The 17561-nt window shown below is 40.9% G+C and overlaps 1 protein-coding gene across 1 annotated transcript in view; it reads left to right on the top strand.

The window, feature by feature from the left end:
• Positions 1-370: 370 nt before the first annotated feature.
• Positions 371-17561, top strand: part of MYO9B (myosin IXB) — a 37822-nt gene continuing 20631 nt past the window's right edge. The window contains 12 exon segments of the mRNA XM_062509897.1: positions 371-919; positions 3494-4387; positions 11536-11630; positions 12853-12915; positions 13040-13139; positions 13280-13380; positions 13593-13722; positions 14180-14269; positions 14511-14627; positions 14909-15043; positions 16715-16836; positions 17412-17553. Coding sequence (XP_062365881.1) covers positions 3551-4387; positions 11536-11630; positions 12853-12915; positions 13040-13139; positions 13280-13380; positions 13593-13722; positions 14180-14269; positions 14511-14627; positions 14909-15043; positions 16715-16836; positions 17412-17553 — 1932 coding nt within the window. The 5' untranslated portion in view covers positions 371-919; positions 3494-3550.

Below are 17561 nucleotides of genomic sequence, written 5' to 3'. Positions count from 1 at the left end.
CTCTTCAGACTGCTCTTGACATAAATAAGAGGGTGGTACCTAATTAACTCTTCTAATTGCCAGGCAACTTGGTTGCTGGGGACTGGCTGATTTTCTAAAAAGAGGTTTGGCAAGCAGGACTTGTTGGTGTCAGTTAAGTTTTTGCAGTGCAGTTTAACGTTCTGGTGATGTCTTATGTTTGCCTGGGTTTGTTTAGCTGTGAATTCCAGCCTCTGCCTTGTGTTGTGGCTTTGTCCTCCAGCCTGGTGATTGTACCCAAGTGCAGGTCCTGTGCAAGGCCTGCACTGATAACAGTGTCCTCTGTGTGCTCCTTGCAGACAAAGCTTGCAGAGTGTTTGGCTCTAAGGGGGGTATTTTCTAACAGATTTGGGTTTGTTCTTGTTGTTGCTGCCCTTAGCTCCTTAATTGAAATTTGGATTTATTCTAGATGCTGTGTTGGTCATGTATCTTCTGAGCACAAGGGTAATATGCCTGCCTAACAAAATATTAATTCATGTTTATCTGGAGATTGCATTTACTGTCATGCTTGTGGGGCTATGAGAGAATACTGTGTTCAAATAATTCCTTGCTATGCTTTCAGACCTATTTCAGGATAGCTCCCCTTCCATCCCTCTGATATAGATCAGTTCTTGGATAAAGCTGAAGTTTTATATATCTGTAAACTCAGCTGAAATTTGTTTAGCAGTTGTTTTCTTGCCCCTATATTACTGAATTACAGAATTAATTTAACTTCTTGCTCACTTGCTGCTTTCTCAGTCTCTCTATGATATGTTCTTTATCAGTAACTCTTTTTTTTTTTTTTTCTTTTAGAACCACCATGAAAATGTTTACTTTGATGCCAGGAATCCAACTTCACTAGGAACTTATCCTCCAGTTGCTTGAAGATACCTGTCCTTAGTTCAATACTGGGACTCATTAGGTAACCAATATATAATCTGTCTAGTGAATGCTATTGTGCTTTTATGTTCTAATTTGTGGCTTGAAAAATTGTTTAGTGGGAAGCCAGAGGTCTGTCTCTTTCAGAGCAGTATTGTCATCAAATAAATTTGATATCTTTTCTAAGAAAATTACAAGTAGTAGGAGACCAGCAGGTTTTCCTCAAACCTCTGCAATATTTGGACATTCTCAGATGGAAAAATTCAATTTTCCAGTGGTACACACCTGAGCAGACCCTGCTGGGTTTGTCACTTGTAGAGAAGTGGCATCTGCACTCTGATTTCTCCTTTGGAAAGTGTGAGCTGGGATCTTGAGCAATGTCCCAAATTTTGGTGGCTGACATAAGACAAGGTTAGGAAATGTGTGTCAGTAAAGTCACAGGTCAGCACAGAAGTTCAGTTCTTCTGTGTTGGCAAAAAGCTGGTGCAATGTTTTTTAGGGGAGCTGTTTTGGCCAAAGTGCTTACTGAGTGGACTTCCTCTAACTCAGCAGACTTTCAGACAGTTTCAGTGTGTCTGAAACAAATTGCTGGGGGGTGAAAAAAGGAAGTGTGCAAAAGGCTGTGTCCCTTGAACTGAGTAGCTGGAGAGGAAAACAGTCCCTGTTGTTCTTTTTTTCTGTCTGTGCTCAGATGGATCTTCCCCATGAGCAGCAGTCTGCTGTACATTCTACTTTGTGCCAAGGTCTGAGCTTGTATATATTAAGAATGCTTAACACTTGCTTAATTACTTCCAAGGTGTTTCAGACTCCTTTACTGGTCAGTGATAATTACAGGAAGTGAAGAGGGTGCTTGGAGCTCACTGCTCCAGCCTTTTGTATGGCCAGGTTCTTGGAACCAGCCCTCTTTAATAAATGAAGAATGGCATTTAATGGGGAAAAACATCCTTGGGTGGCTCATACAATTTGATCAGAGATGTATTGTGGTGTGTCTTGCCATCTGTGGCTTATTCAGCCTTCCTTTTGATGAGTAGCCACTACAAATGATCCAGCTTGTGTGGCAGTGTCTGTGTAAGCTGCCTTGCAGAGTCCCTGAAAGCACAGCTCCCTCCTCAGAGGCTGTTCATGAGCCACAGCTCTGTCATATGTTTTGTGAAGTGATTCATTACTTGCACTGAAAGTGGCAGCTAAAAGCCTCCAACTCTACTGATTTTAATTTGAAATGATTACTCTCTGTGGCCTTGTGCAAGTTCCTGTGCAGTCGTGTAGTGGCAAAAAGTAACTTCTTTGGCATTTCTCTGCCTCTTTCCTCTTTTTTAAAAAATGTATTTGGCATGTCAGTGTATAATTAGAACACTTTGTTCTTGAAGCAAAAATTGAACTGCTATTCTCAGTATGAAGTTCTACAGACTGCTAAAACAAAGGGGTACTTCATTATCCTTCTCCTTTTAGTGCCCCTTGATAAGCAAAGGAACTGTGGAGCTAAAGCAGCAGGGGCAAACTTAGTTCTGGTGTCCTGGGGGCACCAAACTGCAGATGAGAGGAAGGGCACAGGCACAGATGGTAACGGAGTCTAGAGACTTTTAACTTGGCAGTGAGGAAGAGGTTGGCTTCTGAGGTTGTTGGTAGACTGGAGTTATGTGTCTGGCCTGCACCAAGGCTGAAGGGGGGGAAAAAATAATGAATGAATTTTTGGAGATGTGTGAATGAGGTTCCCAAACCCAGTGAGGAGGGAGTCGATGTGATGGGTATAAAGGTTTGCGAATGAAGTGGGGTATTTAGGATCTTGTTTGCTGCTGAAAAGTAGCTTCAATAAGACTTAACTTTGTTGCCTAAGATGGAAGATAAAAGTCACGTTCAAACCCTCTGTAGCAAGGATGTGGCTCACTCAAGTGGAATGAGCAGTCTCTTGGCTGTATAAATGACCAGTGTTGAAGAAACCCCTGTGGTGTGTTAGAGGGAGCCAACAGCAGTGTCTGCTTCAGGCAGCTGGGGGCTCTGCTTCCTGAGAGCTCCGTGGGGTACATGCTGTACCTGTCTTGTACCTCTCATGGAAGGAGCTTGGGGGGAAAAAAAGTGGTTTTCAATGTCAGAACCATTTTCCTCCTTGTGTCTGTGTGCACTGTTCTGCCCCTGCCATAGCTCATGGCTGCTCTAAACTGTCATTGCTGAATTAAGAGGTGGCCATGCCCTGTTTCTGCCTCAAGCTGCTGGTGCAACTTTAAGGAAGAGTTTCTGTGGAAGGGTGGACAAGTGTTTATGTGAACCAGGTCAAGGAAAGCATCTGGGCTAAAACTAACCTGGGGAAACAAGGAAGTTTTAGTCTGGACATTGATCCTGGTTTGTTTTGCTTTGGCTGTATGGAAAGGGCAGCATGGGAATAGAAGGAAAAGTGAAAGGAGGCTGGGTGCTGTGGCAGCTCTCCACTTCACTCCATAGGGTATCCCAAACAGGTTCTTGATATAATATCACTGATAGTATATTATTAAAGAACAAATGCACTATATATTAACTGTATTCTCATCCCGCAGAAAATAGCACCCTGCCCTAATGCCTGTTGTACACACTTTTTACATCTGATTTTTTTCCATTTTTCTTTTTTTTTTTTTTTTTTTTTCAGACAATGGGCACTGCACATTGAGCAGGGGTGGCAGACTGAAGCCCATCTGGGGACAGAATGAGTTTAAAAGATGCTGACAGTGCAGTTTGCCAGGCAAAGGCAGCCTATAATCTTCATATTTACCCCCAACTCTCAACAGAAAGTGCTCCCTGCTGTAAAGTGACAGCAACCAAGGACAGCACGTCATCAGATGTCATCAAGGATGTGATTAATATCTTGAACTTGGATGTCTCCAAACATTATGTGCTCGTGGAGGTGAAAGAATCAGGTGGAGAAGAATGGGTACTTGACATAAACGATTCTCCTGTGCACAGGGTTTTGCTGTGGCCTCGGCGTGCTCAGGACGAGCACCCTCAGCAGGATGGGTACTACTTCCTCCTGCAGGAGAGGAACACTGATGGCACCATTAAGTACGTGCAGATGCAGCTGCTCTCCAAGGAGACGGATGCTCGGCGCTTGGTGGAGAGGGGGTTTCTGCCCTGGCACCAGGAGGACTTCGATGACCTTTGCAATCTGCCCAACCTGACGGAGACAACGCTCCTGGAGAATCTCAAGTGCCGCTTCCTAAAGCACAGAATCTACACTTACGCAGGAAGTATCCTGATTGCAATTAACCCCTTCAAGTTCCTGCCCATTTATAACCCCAAGTATGTTAAGATGTATGAGAACCATCAGCTTGGGAAGTTGGAGCCTCATATTTTTGCCATTGCTGATGTGGCCTATCACACAATGCTTAAAAAACATGTAAATCAGTGCATCGTTATATCAGGTGAAAGTGGGTCTGGGAAAACCCAAAGCACAAACTTCTTAATTCACTGCCTCACTGCACTGAGCCAGAAAGGGTACGCCAGTGGTGTGGAGAGAACCATTCTGGGAGCTGGACCAGTTCTGGAGGTAAATTCATGCTCAAGTTATCTTCTGTGCAAATTGTTTTTTTAAAAATTCAAGTAACTGCTGTTAGATGCTACTTTTGAGTCACCTGCTTGGTTTAGGCTTAAAATGTCACTGGTTTAGGCTTGTCACTTGGTGTGGGTTTGATTGTCACTGGGCTGAAGTGGTGCTTGGCAGCATTACCCGACTGCTTCTAATTGGTTTTCCTTATTGTGTTCACTTGACTTCCTGTTGCTTGTAATTTGTATATGACTTAACTTTGCACCACTAAGCACCAATAATTCGGGGCAGATGTTACCTGTGCTTTCCATCTGAAAGTTTTGGTGGCGTTTGAAGCAAATCATAAGCAAATTTTTCATAAATATTGTTCCACTGAAACATCAACTGCCTGGTGTGATCCTGCCTTTGTGTGTGAGCATTTTACTGAACTCATTTTTTGAGGGAGTTATTTCTACAACTGTCGTGGAAGAGAGCACCATTTTTAGTTGAAGAGGAAGTGGGAGTCAGTTTTGGCTTTTAATTATTACAGCATTTCTAACAGAAAGCAAAACTAATCATGTGAGAAGGAGGGGTACAGCTGGCCTTGCGTTAGGTAATGTCAGGATAAACTTAAACTGATCTGTTAGGCCCTTTTGCTCTCTTAAAGGAAAACCTCTGCAAGTGTGGATGGATGTAATGCTCACCCATAACAAAGTCTTCAACAGCAGAGAGCTTGAACACCACCATTGTAATTTTTAGGTTTAGTTTCAAATGTAGTAACACCTTCATAAAAATAAGTTCAAGGTTTTTTTAAAGCTTTTTTATAAAGAATGAGGAATATATGCAAGTTCTTTTTTGTGTTGCTTTCAGCTGCTTGAAAGAAGAAGTAAAATTGAGGCTTGATGGTTGCTGGAGTTGAAGTTTGCAGTTCTAAACAGAAAACAGGAAGGGGTCACAGTGGAAAGCCCTGTTTGATCAGCTGATCTCTCTGCCTTTGATAAATTTAAGTGTTTCATATCCTCGTCTACAGACCTGGTACAGCTGTGTCAGACCAGGCAGAGAGTTAAAGTCCTGTGTGCCTGTTTGTCTGCTGAGTGACAAATGCATCTATTCCTGGGCTCAGAACTAAAATTCATAACTTTGCTGGAGTCACAGGCTGTTGTGTAAATCTGGGTATGTTCATAATGAGGTATTTGTGGTTTTCTATGCTAGGACTGGCTGTCTTAAGTACCACAATTTCCTCAGACTTCCACTGAGCATTTAGTAGTACTTTTCATGAGAGAATAGTCTTTGAGAATGTAATAGATGTTCCTGTAAATTCAATGTGCATTAAAAAGGTAGGCTTAGAACACAAAAGGTGAAATCCAGTTATCCTGCTTTGATGTATCAGATTCAGCTGACAGGGAAGCTTCCATGTTCCCCAATTTCAGTCACTAAGCATAATTTAAAAAAAAAATAAAATCAACTCTTGGTCCTGGGGAGGGATGCACAGAAAGCTTATGTTGCTTTGTGGAAGTTAAACTGATTGCAGGCTCCTCTTAGAGCTGGTCACTTCTAAATCCATCCGTGGTGACTCATTTTGGGTTTTTACTGAAGGGAACTGAAGTGCTACAAGGGAATTTTTCTGAAGTGGATGTTTCTGGGGATTTTTTGCACAAACAGTTTTAGCGTGCCCAGACTATTTGTGAATGTTCTGTTGAACTTTGAAGTTTTATTCTGAATCTTCATCAAATCTGAAAATGTATTCTTGACTAAAAACTTCCATGATGTAGAAATGGGTTGCATTCTGGGTCGGAACTTCCTCATTTTAGTGATCTTTTATTTTCCTTCTACCTAAGTAAAATGGGGCTGTTTGTAGGCTGACTTTCTATAAAAGTTCAAGGGGTTAAAGCAGCTGTTTCTAGCACAGAGTGGTGAGCATAGTTAGGGTGTTATGGAGGTAGATTTATAATTTTATCTTTTCATGTTTAGGAAATTGGAAACTTCCTACTGAGTCCTGTTTCTGAGTTGGTTGATTAATCTGAGTTCAAATCTCTAAATAGTTTACAGATAAACTGTTGTTAATGTTTGTGCTACTTGATTGCAATTTCTGGACTGAAGAATGGAGTTACAGCTAGACCATGAAAGATTTGGTGTTAAATGTTACTTGATGTTGCCTTGTCAAGCATCTGAGAGATGCAAGCCCTGATGCTGAGACAGTGTAGTTAAAAATTAACCGTGGTATCAGCACAACTGCTGTCACATGGGCTATGAGGGGAGAGTGGTCATGGGGCAGCTCTGAACCTCAGACACTTCCTGCTCCATCCCAGCACCCATTTCAGCTGCTTAAAAGGTTCCTTGTAGAGGAGCTCACAAGCAGAGATCAATTGTAATAATTCTGATTATGTTTGGCACTTCTTGCAGCTTTCCAGAGAAAAAGGATCAGGAAGGGAGGCTAAACATGGACAGTGGTGCCTAAAGCTGAGCTTTGTGCTGGTCTTTTACAGTTCATTTAGTTACCTTCAGTTGCCTTTGGTATACAGGAATTGCCCTCAGATTATGGTTTGCTGGTTTTTTTTGTTCTAATTGTATCTCCATGCTAAGGGAGATCATCTCTAGTGAGGAGCAGTTTCTTTAAAACTGGTGGGAAGATAAATATAAGCTCTGTTTTAAGGTACTCCTGACTTTTTCAACCTTTTCTAATTTTAGAAATTAAAATATAGCTCGCTGACTTGAAGCTTTGCCTTCTTGTGTTGACTAAGTTCAAGTTACTTATTGATTGAAATCCTAAGAAGGAATTTACACTTGGGAATTATTTGGGTTCAAATTTGGAATAGGGGATCAAACCTTGGGGAAATATTATTTGGGTCAAATTGGGAATATTGAATCAAACCTTTGTTTATTTTTAGGCTCAAACAAGATAATTAAACCCTTTCATACACACTGAAGAAGTTTCCAATAAATTTGTATTTTCCTTTCATCATGGTTCAGCTATAGAATGCACAGCATGCGGTATAAGACTGAATTTGTTTTGGAAACATAAAGTTAACTTATTCTTCAAGCCAGTTAATTTAGTAAAGTGGCAGAAAATTGAGTTAGGGGATGGGAGCATGTGGTGAGAGAGCAGAGGGAATGGGAGCTTTGTTTCTGACAGCAGAACTCCCCTTGGCTTTCTGTCTGTTGTTAAATTGTAACCCTCAGTGTACCCCATTTAATACAGAATTTCAGTTACTCTGAGTGGGCTGAAAGTTCATTTCCCTCTGAAATGGGAGGTGGGGAGAGTTGTGACGGCTGAAAATATTTGGGGTGTCATAATTCTTCATGTATTATTTTGAAAATCATTGTTTATTCCCATTTGGATGTGTTCTTGATTTCTCAGTGATGCTGAACCAGTCTTTGGAAATAATTAAGGCCAAATAAAATGGCAATTCCAACAGGAAGCTTTTATTAATTTGTCTTCTAAAGAGAATTATTATTGACAGCACAGTCAGGTGGGAGGAGTCAGACTTTCTAGAACTTACCACATTTAAAAACTTGTAAAGTTTAATCATAGCAAGTCTTATGCTTTACAATTCTGTGGAGAAGAGCAGAGCAATTTGCTGCCAGCTCTGTTTCCCTCATGACAAGCCCTCTGTGCTCATGGCTTTGGGATGAGGTGGGCTGGAGCTTCAGCTCTGGTTTTCATTTCTATTTGCCATCAAAGCCTGCACATGCACCTCGTGGGTGTAGCCTGCTCTGTTCCAGGGAAAGTGCTTGTTTTGAGGCCATTATCTGCATGGGTTTGCTTTAAGAATTGTAATCAAAGGAGGAATGGAACTTCCTTTTGCCATTTGCTTGCATGGTGCTGATTTTCCTGGTAGAAATGTGATGTTGTCTGCTTTTCCTGCTACACACAACTCTTGGGGGAAAAAAACACCTTGTTGTTCATTCAGTCCTGCCGAGCGGATTGCTTGGAGTTCCCAGGACATCCCCCAGCAGGAGGAGTTGCAGAATTACCCTGAACATTGCAGTTTCCTGTTGGTGAGTGGATACTTCACAGCATGGTTGTAAGGACCACTGATAAACCAAGCTGAGCTCTGAAGGAGTCATTTCCTCTGCCGGGGTGTGAATTCGAGTCTCCCCTGTCCTTTGGCACTTTAGGAGCTGGGTCTGTGTGCGGTGGTGGTTCTGCCATGGAGCTGAGTGAAAACTCCCAGTAGCTTTTTCAGATTCTGGCAATTCTTATGGAACAATTAAATGAGATTTTTGTTGTGTTCCTAAGGTACATGCTGGGAGCATGTGTGTGGGGGTTGGGGTTTTTTTAACAAATAAAAGGAGAATTTGGTGACTTTCTGCATCCTTTTATATCTATCCCTGTTGTAAGAGTTTTAAGTGACAGGCTCCAGTTTCTGCCTCCTGCATTCCAAGGTAAGAGGATGGGTTGAATGACTTCCTGCTTCCCACAATAGGCTATCCCAGCTCTGATTCCTGCTGCCATTGCTCTGCTATTTCTGACTCACCCTGTTTTATACAGCTGGTGTTGTGCATTGGAGTGATTTAGTTTTAGTTTTTTGGTTTTATTTGCCTTCTCATGGACTCACAAGGGAAAACAGTGAATGGGTTTGGTTATATAAAGGATTAATTATCTTTAGCTGAAATTTTCTTGTCCCCTCAGGTCTTCTGAATTTATTTTGTACTCTTCAAAGTATTTTGAAGAACATGGTAACAGTCATTAAAGTTAAATGTTACGAAAAATATACCCACCCAAAATGTTACCTGACTTGGAATGTTCTTCAAAAAGCTGTAGATGTTAAAGGCTCTTCTGAGGAAACCAGTACATTAAAAGTTTCCTAAAAACTGTTAATATTAGATCAGCTTTTAAGAATTTGCTGTATGCTTTGACTAAATACCAGACACATGAGATCATAAGAGCCTTCAGTTTTAAACTGTATTCATTGCTTACATGAGTAATCACTAAGAAAAGTTTTTCAGGAAGCCTAAGTTATGGGATTTCTTAACTCTGTAATGCCAAAAATATTTATTAATAAAAAATAATGTTGCAAATGTGTCTGTACTGTGCTTTGGCTCCTTGGACGTGACTGGTGACCTGATAGCTCACTGGTGGCTTCAGTTGGAAAACTTGACAAAAATGTTTTCTGGGATCGTTTTGTAAGTCCATTGCTCTGTAGCCTGCAAAGTTCACTGCAGCAGATTTCCCAAAGGCCAGAATGGGAAGTTGGATGGTGTTTTGCACAGAGCAGGAGCTGAGCCACTGTCCCGGAGAGGAAGAGGGGTTTGGTGTATTGACATTTCACTGTGCTGATGTCACAGGACTTTCGCTGCTGGTTTGGCAACTGCAAGGAGCTGACCTGGATTTTATGCATCTATTAATTTGCATATGCATGCAAAATGGGCTCTGAAAAAAGGAAATCCGGGTGATACATTGGTGGATAAATGCTGCAAAGAGATATCGGTGGCTGGGCAATGCTTGCTTTGAAAAACTGGAGTGGGGATGCTGTTGGCTCTTTAACATGTGTGGTGTGGTCTTGGAAAATCCAAAGCTGGAGCTCAGCCTCAGCCATGTGTGAGCACTTCTGGATCCAAATCCTCTCCTTTCAGCCATGTGTGAGCACTTCTGGACACAGACTCTCTCCCTGCTGAAGCCTGTTGATTCTTCTGAAGTTGCACAGAAAAAGCTCCTTACTCTGCACAGGAAAAGCTCCTTGAGCTTATTCCTTTAGGTCAGGAATAACAGTTGCCTGAAGAATTATGGACATTCTCCCAGTTTATAGGAATTTTTTCAGATTCTCTGAATGCGGATAGTGGTGGAAATCTGCTTGTGGGAGAGCTTGGAGAAGCTGGTCTAGAATTAGTGGCCCAAAAGTTCCACTGTAGCACTGCTAATACCTTTAAGGTACTTTGATTAAAAAAAAAAAACAAAACCAGAAGAGAAGGGAAGACTTTCAGCATACAGATAATGATAATGGCAGTGTTTTCCATGGACATAGCCCTAACTGGATGTGCACAGCATGGCTGGGTGTGCACACAGCTCTGTGCAGTGCACTCACACATCTGTTGTGCTCCAGATGTGTGTGAGTGTGTCTGTGTGGTGGGGGAAGAGATTACGCAGCTCTGTGCAATCGTTTTACAAATCATTTCACAAGGGTTCTGGATTAGGGAGGATGATTTCCTAATGGTGGACTTAATTGCTTGGAGCTTTAAGAGGAAATAAATATCTGTGGCAGAAGATGCTGAGATAGTCTACCCTGAGTAGGGTTTTTTTACAAGTAATTGCATTTTGCTGATGTTTCCTTCTTTAGATGCTGTGTGGTAGAAGCATGACAAGTTTCCCATTCCCTTGGAACACATAGTGAAGAGTTGATAAAGTTAAAGACATTCCCAATAACTAATGGTACTGGAGTTTTACATGGAATAAGTTTCCTTTGTAGTTCTCAACCATGGCTCCTGCACAGGATTTTGTGTTATGTCAGCTGTCAGAGGACTCATGATCTGATAGAAGAATTATAGATGCACAGTTAGAGTTTGTGCCATATGTATTTTTTCTTTCCTAACACCTCATCATAAAACTCAAATTTTCAGTGTTGTGTAGCAGAGTAGCTGCCCAATGAGTTGTTCTGTAAACCAAAATTTTTCTGTTTGTCCTTTTCCTGTTTTTTTTTTAATACACAAATTTGAAAACTCCTGGGCTAACTTTATAAAGGAGATATGAATGTTCCGTCTCTCTTGAAGAAAAGTTGTGTTTAAGGGGAATATTTTTCAGTGGTAGCAATGCATGGGGGCATAGGATGTGGTTTGTGACTTTTGTATGGAAGAGGTGATTTCATGGTGGTTGTGCTGTTTTCACACTGCTGAATGTCTTCTCCGAGGTCCTAATTGTTACTGATTAAGGCTGATTTGTACTCTCTACCTGTGGTTACCTGTCCTGTACCCCTGAAAATATCTAAAAGTGTTATTTCCTTCCCTCAGTCCCATAGACATTACTGCACGGGTGAAATAATAAACACATATAGTTCTGTGAGGAACATGTGGGCTTCCTAGGCTGCCTTTTTAGTGTTTGTGTGCTGTAGTTCCCCCAGTATTCTGATTTATTCTGGAAGCTACCAGGAATCTGAACAATGAACAGAAGAGCTTGGGAAGCTGTTCATTGACGTATTTAGTTTGATTGAAAATTAACTCATTTTGCTTTATTGCAGGCATTTGGAAATGCAAAAACAGCACATAACAATAACTCCAGTCGTTTTGGGAAGTTCATTCAAGTCAACTATTTAGAGAATGGTATTGTCCGGGGGTAAGTACAGGGTGAGCTGATCTGGGGGAGATCTCTGTGCTTTTAGGAACTGGGAAGCTTCTGTTGTACATGAAATGCTGCCTTGTTGAAGCTCTGCTCATATGAGAATAGGTCGATGCTGTGGTGTTTAAAATTCTGTAACTGAGCTTTGTGGAATTGTAAGGTGATGCACAATATTCTGACTTTGCTGTACAGCTGGCTCAGGTTAAGATTCTGCTGCTGTATTTTTACCTTCATGCTAAATGAAGGCTTTTGCATAACCCTCCTGCCCTTTCCATTTTGCATTTAAAACCAGAAGATCTGAATTTTTGAGAGAAGTGAAATAGATTTGGGGAAGCCATTTTAAAGAAACAGTTTAAACATCAGTTAGAGAGATAAAGAAAGCAATAAAATTACTTAAATGTGTCTGCTTATGTCTGAAGGTCTTAAAACATGAGATACTTAATGCCTGCATTTGCTGGTTCTGAGGGACTGTGGAGTGTCATGAGCAGTCCCTGACCTTTATACTCCAGTGTTTCTTTTCTTTGGATTTCTTCTCATTTGCAATAACATGAGTTACTGGGAACTCTGTGCCACATGTGCCTTGAGTGTTATTCTGAAAGAATTGAACTTATTTTCAGACTCAGTCACGCTAACTCAGGAGATTGGTACAATTTGAATATACTTGTTTTGTCTTCAGGCTGAGAAAAAGGGGCTCAAACTTTGTCCTCAATCATTGTACCCCTTGCCAAGGACTTGGAATTATTGTTTAGGTTACTTTGTCACCCTGTAGGGGTTTTCTGGCTGGGCTGACATCTTCACTGACAGAAAAATCCAGCAGATTTGCTGGGATGAGAATCAGACAGATATCTGGGGTATTTCTGGGGTCTTGCCTCGTCCTGCCTTGTCAGATAAGTTTTAATCTTCCAGGGTAACACATTGTTACCACTCTGTGGGTCTTGTTTCTGGTGGCAACTTTCATCAGCACTTTGCTTGCTTGCTCTGCCTGTTTTAAGTTATCTGCACTAAACCCAAGCAGGGCAGAGAGGTGTTCCTTGGGTATTTCTTTGTTTCAGTCACAATGTAGGGCCTACTGAAATACTTGGTAAATTTAAGGTAGTGTCTAAGCTCTTCTCTTCGGTACTTTAGTGCAGATCTCGTTTGAACTCTCTTGGCAGTTGCTGTCTGATGTTTCCTGAGGTCTTTTCTTTTTGCCTTCATGCTTGTTTCATTTTCTCCTTAGGGCTGTGGTTGAAAAATACCTGCTTGAAAAATCTCGTCTGGTTTCTCAAGAGAAAGATGAAAGGTAAGGGAGGAATATAGTTTTCCAACAGAACTAAAACCAATGCTGCAATTTAAGAGCATCTGAATTATACAGAATAAAAGAAAATCCACTGTATTTTCATGAGAGAAATTCATTGACTTTGCAGGAACTACCATGTCTTTTATTATTTGCTACTTGGAGTCAATGAGGAAGAGCGTAAAGAATTTCACCTCAAGCAACCTGAAGATTATTTCTACCTCAACCAGGTAATCTGTGATTTACCAATGCATTGGTAAGGATTGTCTGTGTGCTGTGTCAAAGATGAAAGGAAGGAGAATAGATTATACTGGGCCTTTTGTGATGTTTGGGTTTCTCTCTTTGCCTTTTTTTGGATTTCTCTTTGAAGCATAACTTGAAAATTGAAGATGGAGAAGATCTCCGACATGAATTCGAGAGATTAAAACAAGCCATGGAGATGGTTGGCTTCCTTTCAGCAACAAAGAAACAGTAAGTGGGATTCTCTGAGCTTTTGTTACTGGCAGTTATTGTTCATGGGTTGCAATAAGCAGCTGGGATCACATGTAGTTCTGTAGGGGACAAGGAGAGCTGATTGTTTGAGGACTTACAGACTAATTCTTGAGGCAGAATTAGGTCTGCTAACCTTTTATAGTGAACTCCCTTAAGAAGAATTCTGACATAATTCAATTTTTCTTCCTTAGGATCTTTTCAATACTTTCAGCTATTCTGTATTTGGGCAATGTCACATACAAGAAGAAAGCCACAGGTCGGGATGAAGGCTTGGACGTGGGACCTCCTGAAGTGTTGGACATTCTTTCCCAGCTGTTGAAAGTAGAGTATTTCTCTTTAGCATTAATGTGTGACACACCTGTTTGTCATGTTCTACCTCAGCATTTCACTCAGACATCCCAGTTGCTGTATCTAAATCTCCTTTATGATACTTCCACAAAATTTATCTTGTGGGAGGGAAAACATGAAATTAGTGAGATGATTTGGGTTAGAGATGGAATATAACCTATAGCATGGAAATAGAATCTGTTGACTCACCAATCACAGAGATGAGCAAGAATAGATTCAGTGTAGGTGTGTTCTTTGGCACCACAGGCAAACATCTGAATGAATGTAATCAAGATAATTTTAAAAAGTTGTAGGACTTGTAAAGCTACTGATGGATGATAAATGGCTGTTGTCAGAGAGCTTCTCTGAAGAAGTTGTATGTTCACTGCTGCAGTCAAATCATTGAGGAGCTTGATGGTGACAGCAACTCTTGTTCTCTCTTGTTTTGAAGGTTAAACGGGAAATCCTGGTAGAAGTGCTAACAAAAAGAAAAACTGTGACTGCTAATGATAAACTTATTTTGCCATATAGTCTCAATGAGGTGAGCAAAAGAGCACTTTTAGAGTGATTTTAAATAACTGAAACTTGCTGTTTTGGATTAAAAAAGCTATTATGGTACACTTCCACATTTTGTGAAGGGTGGTTGGGAAGTTAGAAGCTTGAATTAAAGGCGAATTGTGGTTTTACTTATCTCTGCTGGGGCTGTAACCTGTGAGTGACACTGGTTTGAAACAGAAATGATTATTTTTTAAACAAAATTCTGAAGATTGTTTGATCTGCAGGCAATAACAGCTCGTGATTCCATGGCAAAGTCCTTGTACAGTGCTCTGTTTGATTGGATTGTTCTGAGAATCAATCATGCACTCCTTAACAAGAAGGACATGGAGGAATCTGTTACAGTAAGTCTCTCACAAAACCAAGTCTTTGCAGGCAGTTGTGTGTTTGGCCCTAACAGTCAATGCTAGAGATGATGTGTTGTGATATCTGGGATAAATTTTGGTACTTCTCAAGTCCATGGTAAATATCCTGGTAATATTAAATCATCTCTGTTTTCACAGTAGACAGAGCTATTAAATATTTAAAATCTTCCAGCACAGACTGCAGTGCTTTCTGGACTGTTTATCTGTTGGAGGTTAAGGCACTGACAGGCTGGTAACTAGATTTCCCCATCTTCTTTTAGTGTCTGTCCATTGGTGTACTTGATATTTTTGGATTTGAAGATTTTGAAACCAACAGTTTCGAGCAGTTCTGTATAAATTATGCAAATGAGCAACTTCAGTATTATTTCAATCAGCACATTTTCAAATTGGAGCAGGTAAGAAACAAGAGTGGCTGAAGTGAAGCCTGTTTTTATCCAGTGTTTATGTATTGTGCAAACGTAGCCTTTACTCTACAAAACCCCATGGCAAAATTGCTTGACTCTTTCTGTAAGTCTTTACTATTAAAGTTTCTTCTTTCACTATTGCTGTTCTTGTACTAACGGGGTCTTTCTTCAGAGGGCTGGCACTAAGTTTCTGCTTGACTACAAAAACTACGAGAACATTCAGGTGATCCCAGACAGAAGTCAGCTAAAACTGTGAACTTTGGTATTGGAAGTGTGTAGGTGAGGGGTTGGATTCAGGTGTTTTTATTTTAATGGTTGGGAAACAGCTTCTGTTATTTTTGTCAGTCTGTAAGTGTTTTATAACCAGTCTTTGCTTCTTCTCCCACCCAACTGCATTAGGGGATACAGCTGTGCTCTGATCCTGGCAGTGGTTCTGAAATCCTGGTATTACTGGCATGCGTTGATTGACTTGTTTGCAGATGGTGTCATCTGACAGAGCACTGAGTGCTGTGGGAGCCAAGAGATCCTGCTCCTGCTCTGGGTTTTGGAGGGGGGTTTGCTCCAGACTTGGTTTTTTTCTGCTTTGTGCAGAAGTGTGGTTCTCAGGTCACTGCTGAATGGAGTCATTCTCTAGTATGTGATACTTTGTCAACAACTTTGGGCAAGCATTTTAAAGAAAATAAAATTACCAAACATCCAAACTTTGTGTGTAAACATAATGTTGAGGTGCCTGTTTTGTAACTTAGGACAGAATTGGCTGTCCAGGCTGGCCAGAGTAAATAGTTACATTGTCTTCTCTTTTTTTTCTAATGCCATTTTTCCAAACAAGCTTAATCCTTGAACAACCCATTTCCTGTATCTCTTGCAGCCTGAGGGCCCTCAGGGGGATCTCTATATCTTTTTAAAGAAAGGCTTTTTTGTCTGTAGAAAATGGCATTTCAGTTCTGTAACACGGTGTGCACTGTGTTGGGCAGACTGAATTCCACCTACTTAAAAGTAATGCATTTATCATCATCTCATCTAGAACATGAGAGGTGCTCTTTGTCCTTTGTTGAACATAAAACTTATTTTTCTATGTGATTCTTTTTTTACTTCATCATTTTTTTACTTTATTACCTTTCATTAACTTTTTCCTGTGGGTATTTGCAGCATTAAAAAAAACCTGGCATTTTGCTTCTGTATCTTAGTGGAAGCTTGTCTTGTCAAGCACTTGAGGGATTGTCACTTCAGCAGAAGAGCTTCATGTTATCTTGTCAGGGAGCTCCAAAAAAATGCAAAAATTATGGAAGAGAAAATAGACTTGAACTCCTTTATGTCTGCCCAGTTTTACTGGAGTGCTGTGGATGTAATGTCTGACTCCAGGGTCATAGGCTGCTGATTGCTGGGAAGGCAGAGCACAGCAGAACATTCCTTTCACAGCTTTGGTTTTGAAATAGTTTTACCCCAAACAGACCCTGCTGAGTGACGTGCCTGAAGACCTTTGATCTGTGCCACTATGCTTGTTCTTCTGTTCTTATTTATAAATTCTTATTTTTGTCTCAGCTGCCTGAACTAACAAACTCCACTTGCTGTAGCTGTCCAAGGCTGTTTTAAGCATTTAGACCACAGGACATCAAAGGTCAGGGCACTGTACTGATAAGAGAATTTTCTTGAGCTACACAGGAGGAGTATAAGAGTGAAGGGATCACTTGGCACAATATTGACTATACTGATAATGTGGCCTGCATTCACTTAATCAGCAAGAAGCCCACTGGCCTCTTCTATCTTCTGGATGAAGAAAGCAAGTAAGCAACAAACCTCTTCTGAAAAAACATGTGTGGCAGGGTGGAGGAAAGGACTGTGAAAGAGAACAGAAATACAGCCCTTGAAAAAGAAGAGGAATGTTGTGGGAAGCAAAGGGCTATTTATGGCAACGATTTACACTGGAGTTTGCTGCTAATGACTCCAGTATGGTGGTAAAATACGTTGATGCTAAAACTGAACTTTGGCTTATGCAAACTTAGGAACTTCCATGTTTGTGGCTTACCATGGAGCTGCAATTAAAGTCAAATGCATGTCTGCAAGTCTTTGGAGCATTAAGTAGCAAGTGTGGTAAATGGTTAATGTGGTGTTAACTAAATTTGGCGGTGAAGGGGGAGGAAAGATTGACATAGACTTGAAACCTCAGAATATTCTACTGTGTGTGGAGCTGCTTGGTTTAGGTCCAAGAAGTTGAGCCCACCTTTAAAATTCAAAGCAGTTGTAGAGATCTTGGGACAATTAATACTTTCCACAAAGAGCACTAAGTGTTTGCTCTGTCACCATAATAAACATACCTGTATTTGAGAAATAGCTGACCTTTTTTGTCTTGTATTCCCAGTTTTCCACATGCCACCAACCAAACTCTACTGGCAAAATTCAAACAGCAGCATGAGGAGAACAAGTTTTTTGTCGGAACCCCAGTGATGGAGCCTGCTTTTATTATTCGCCACTTTGCTGGCAAAGTGAAATACCAGATCAAAGTAGGTGA

This window comes from Cinclus cinclus, chromosome 28, assembly GCF_963662255.1.
Source record: "Cinclus cinclus chromosome 28, bCinCin1.1, whole genome shotgun sequence".
Classification (NCBI taxonomy): domain Eukaryota; kingdom Metazoa; phylum Chordata; class Aves; order Passeriformes; family Cinclidae; genus Cinclus; species Cinclus cinclus.
The sequence above is the reverse complement of the archived record's forward strand: the minus strand, read 5'-3'. Positions and strand labels throughout refer to the sequence as shown.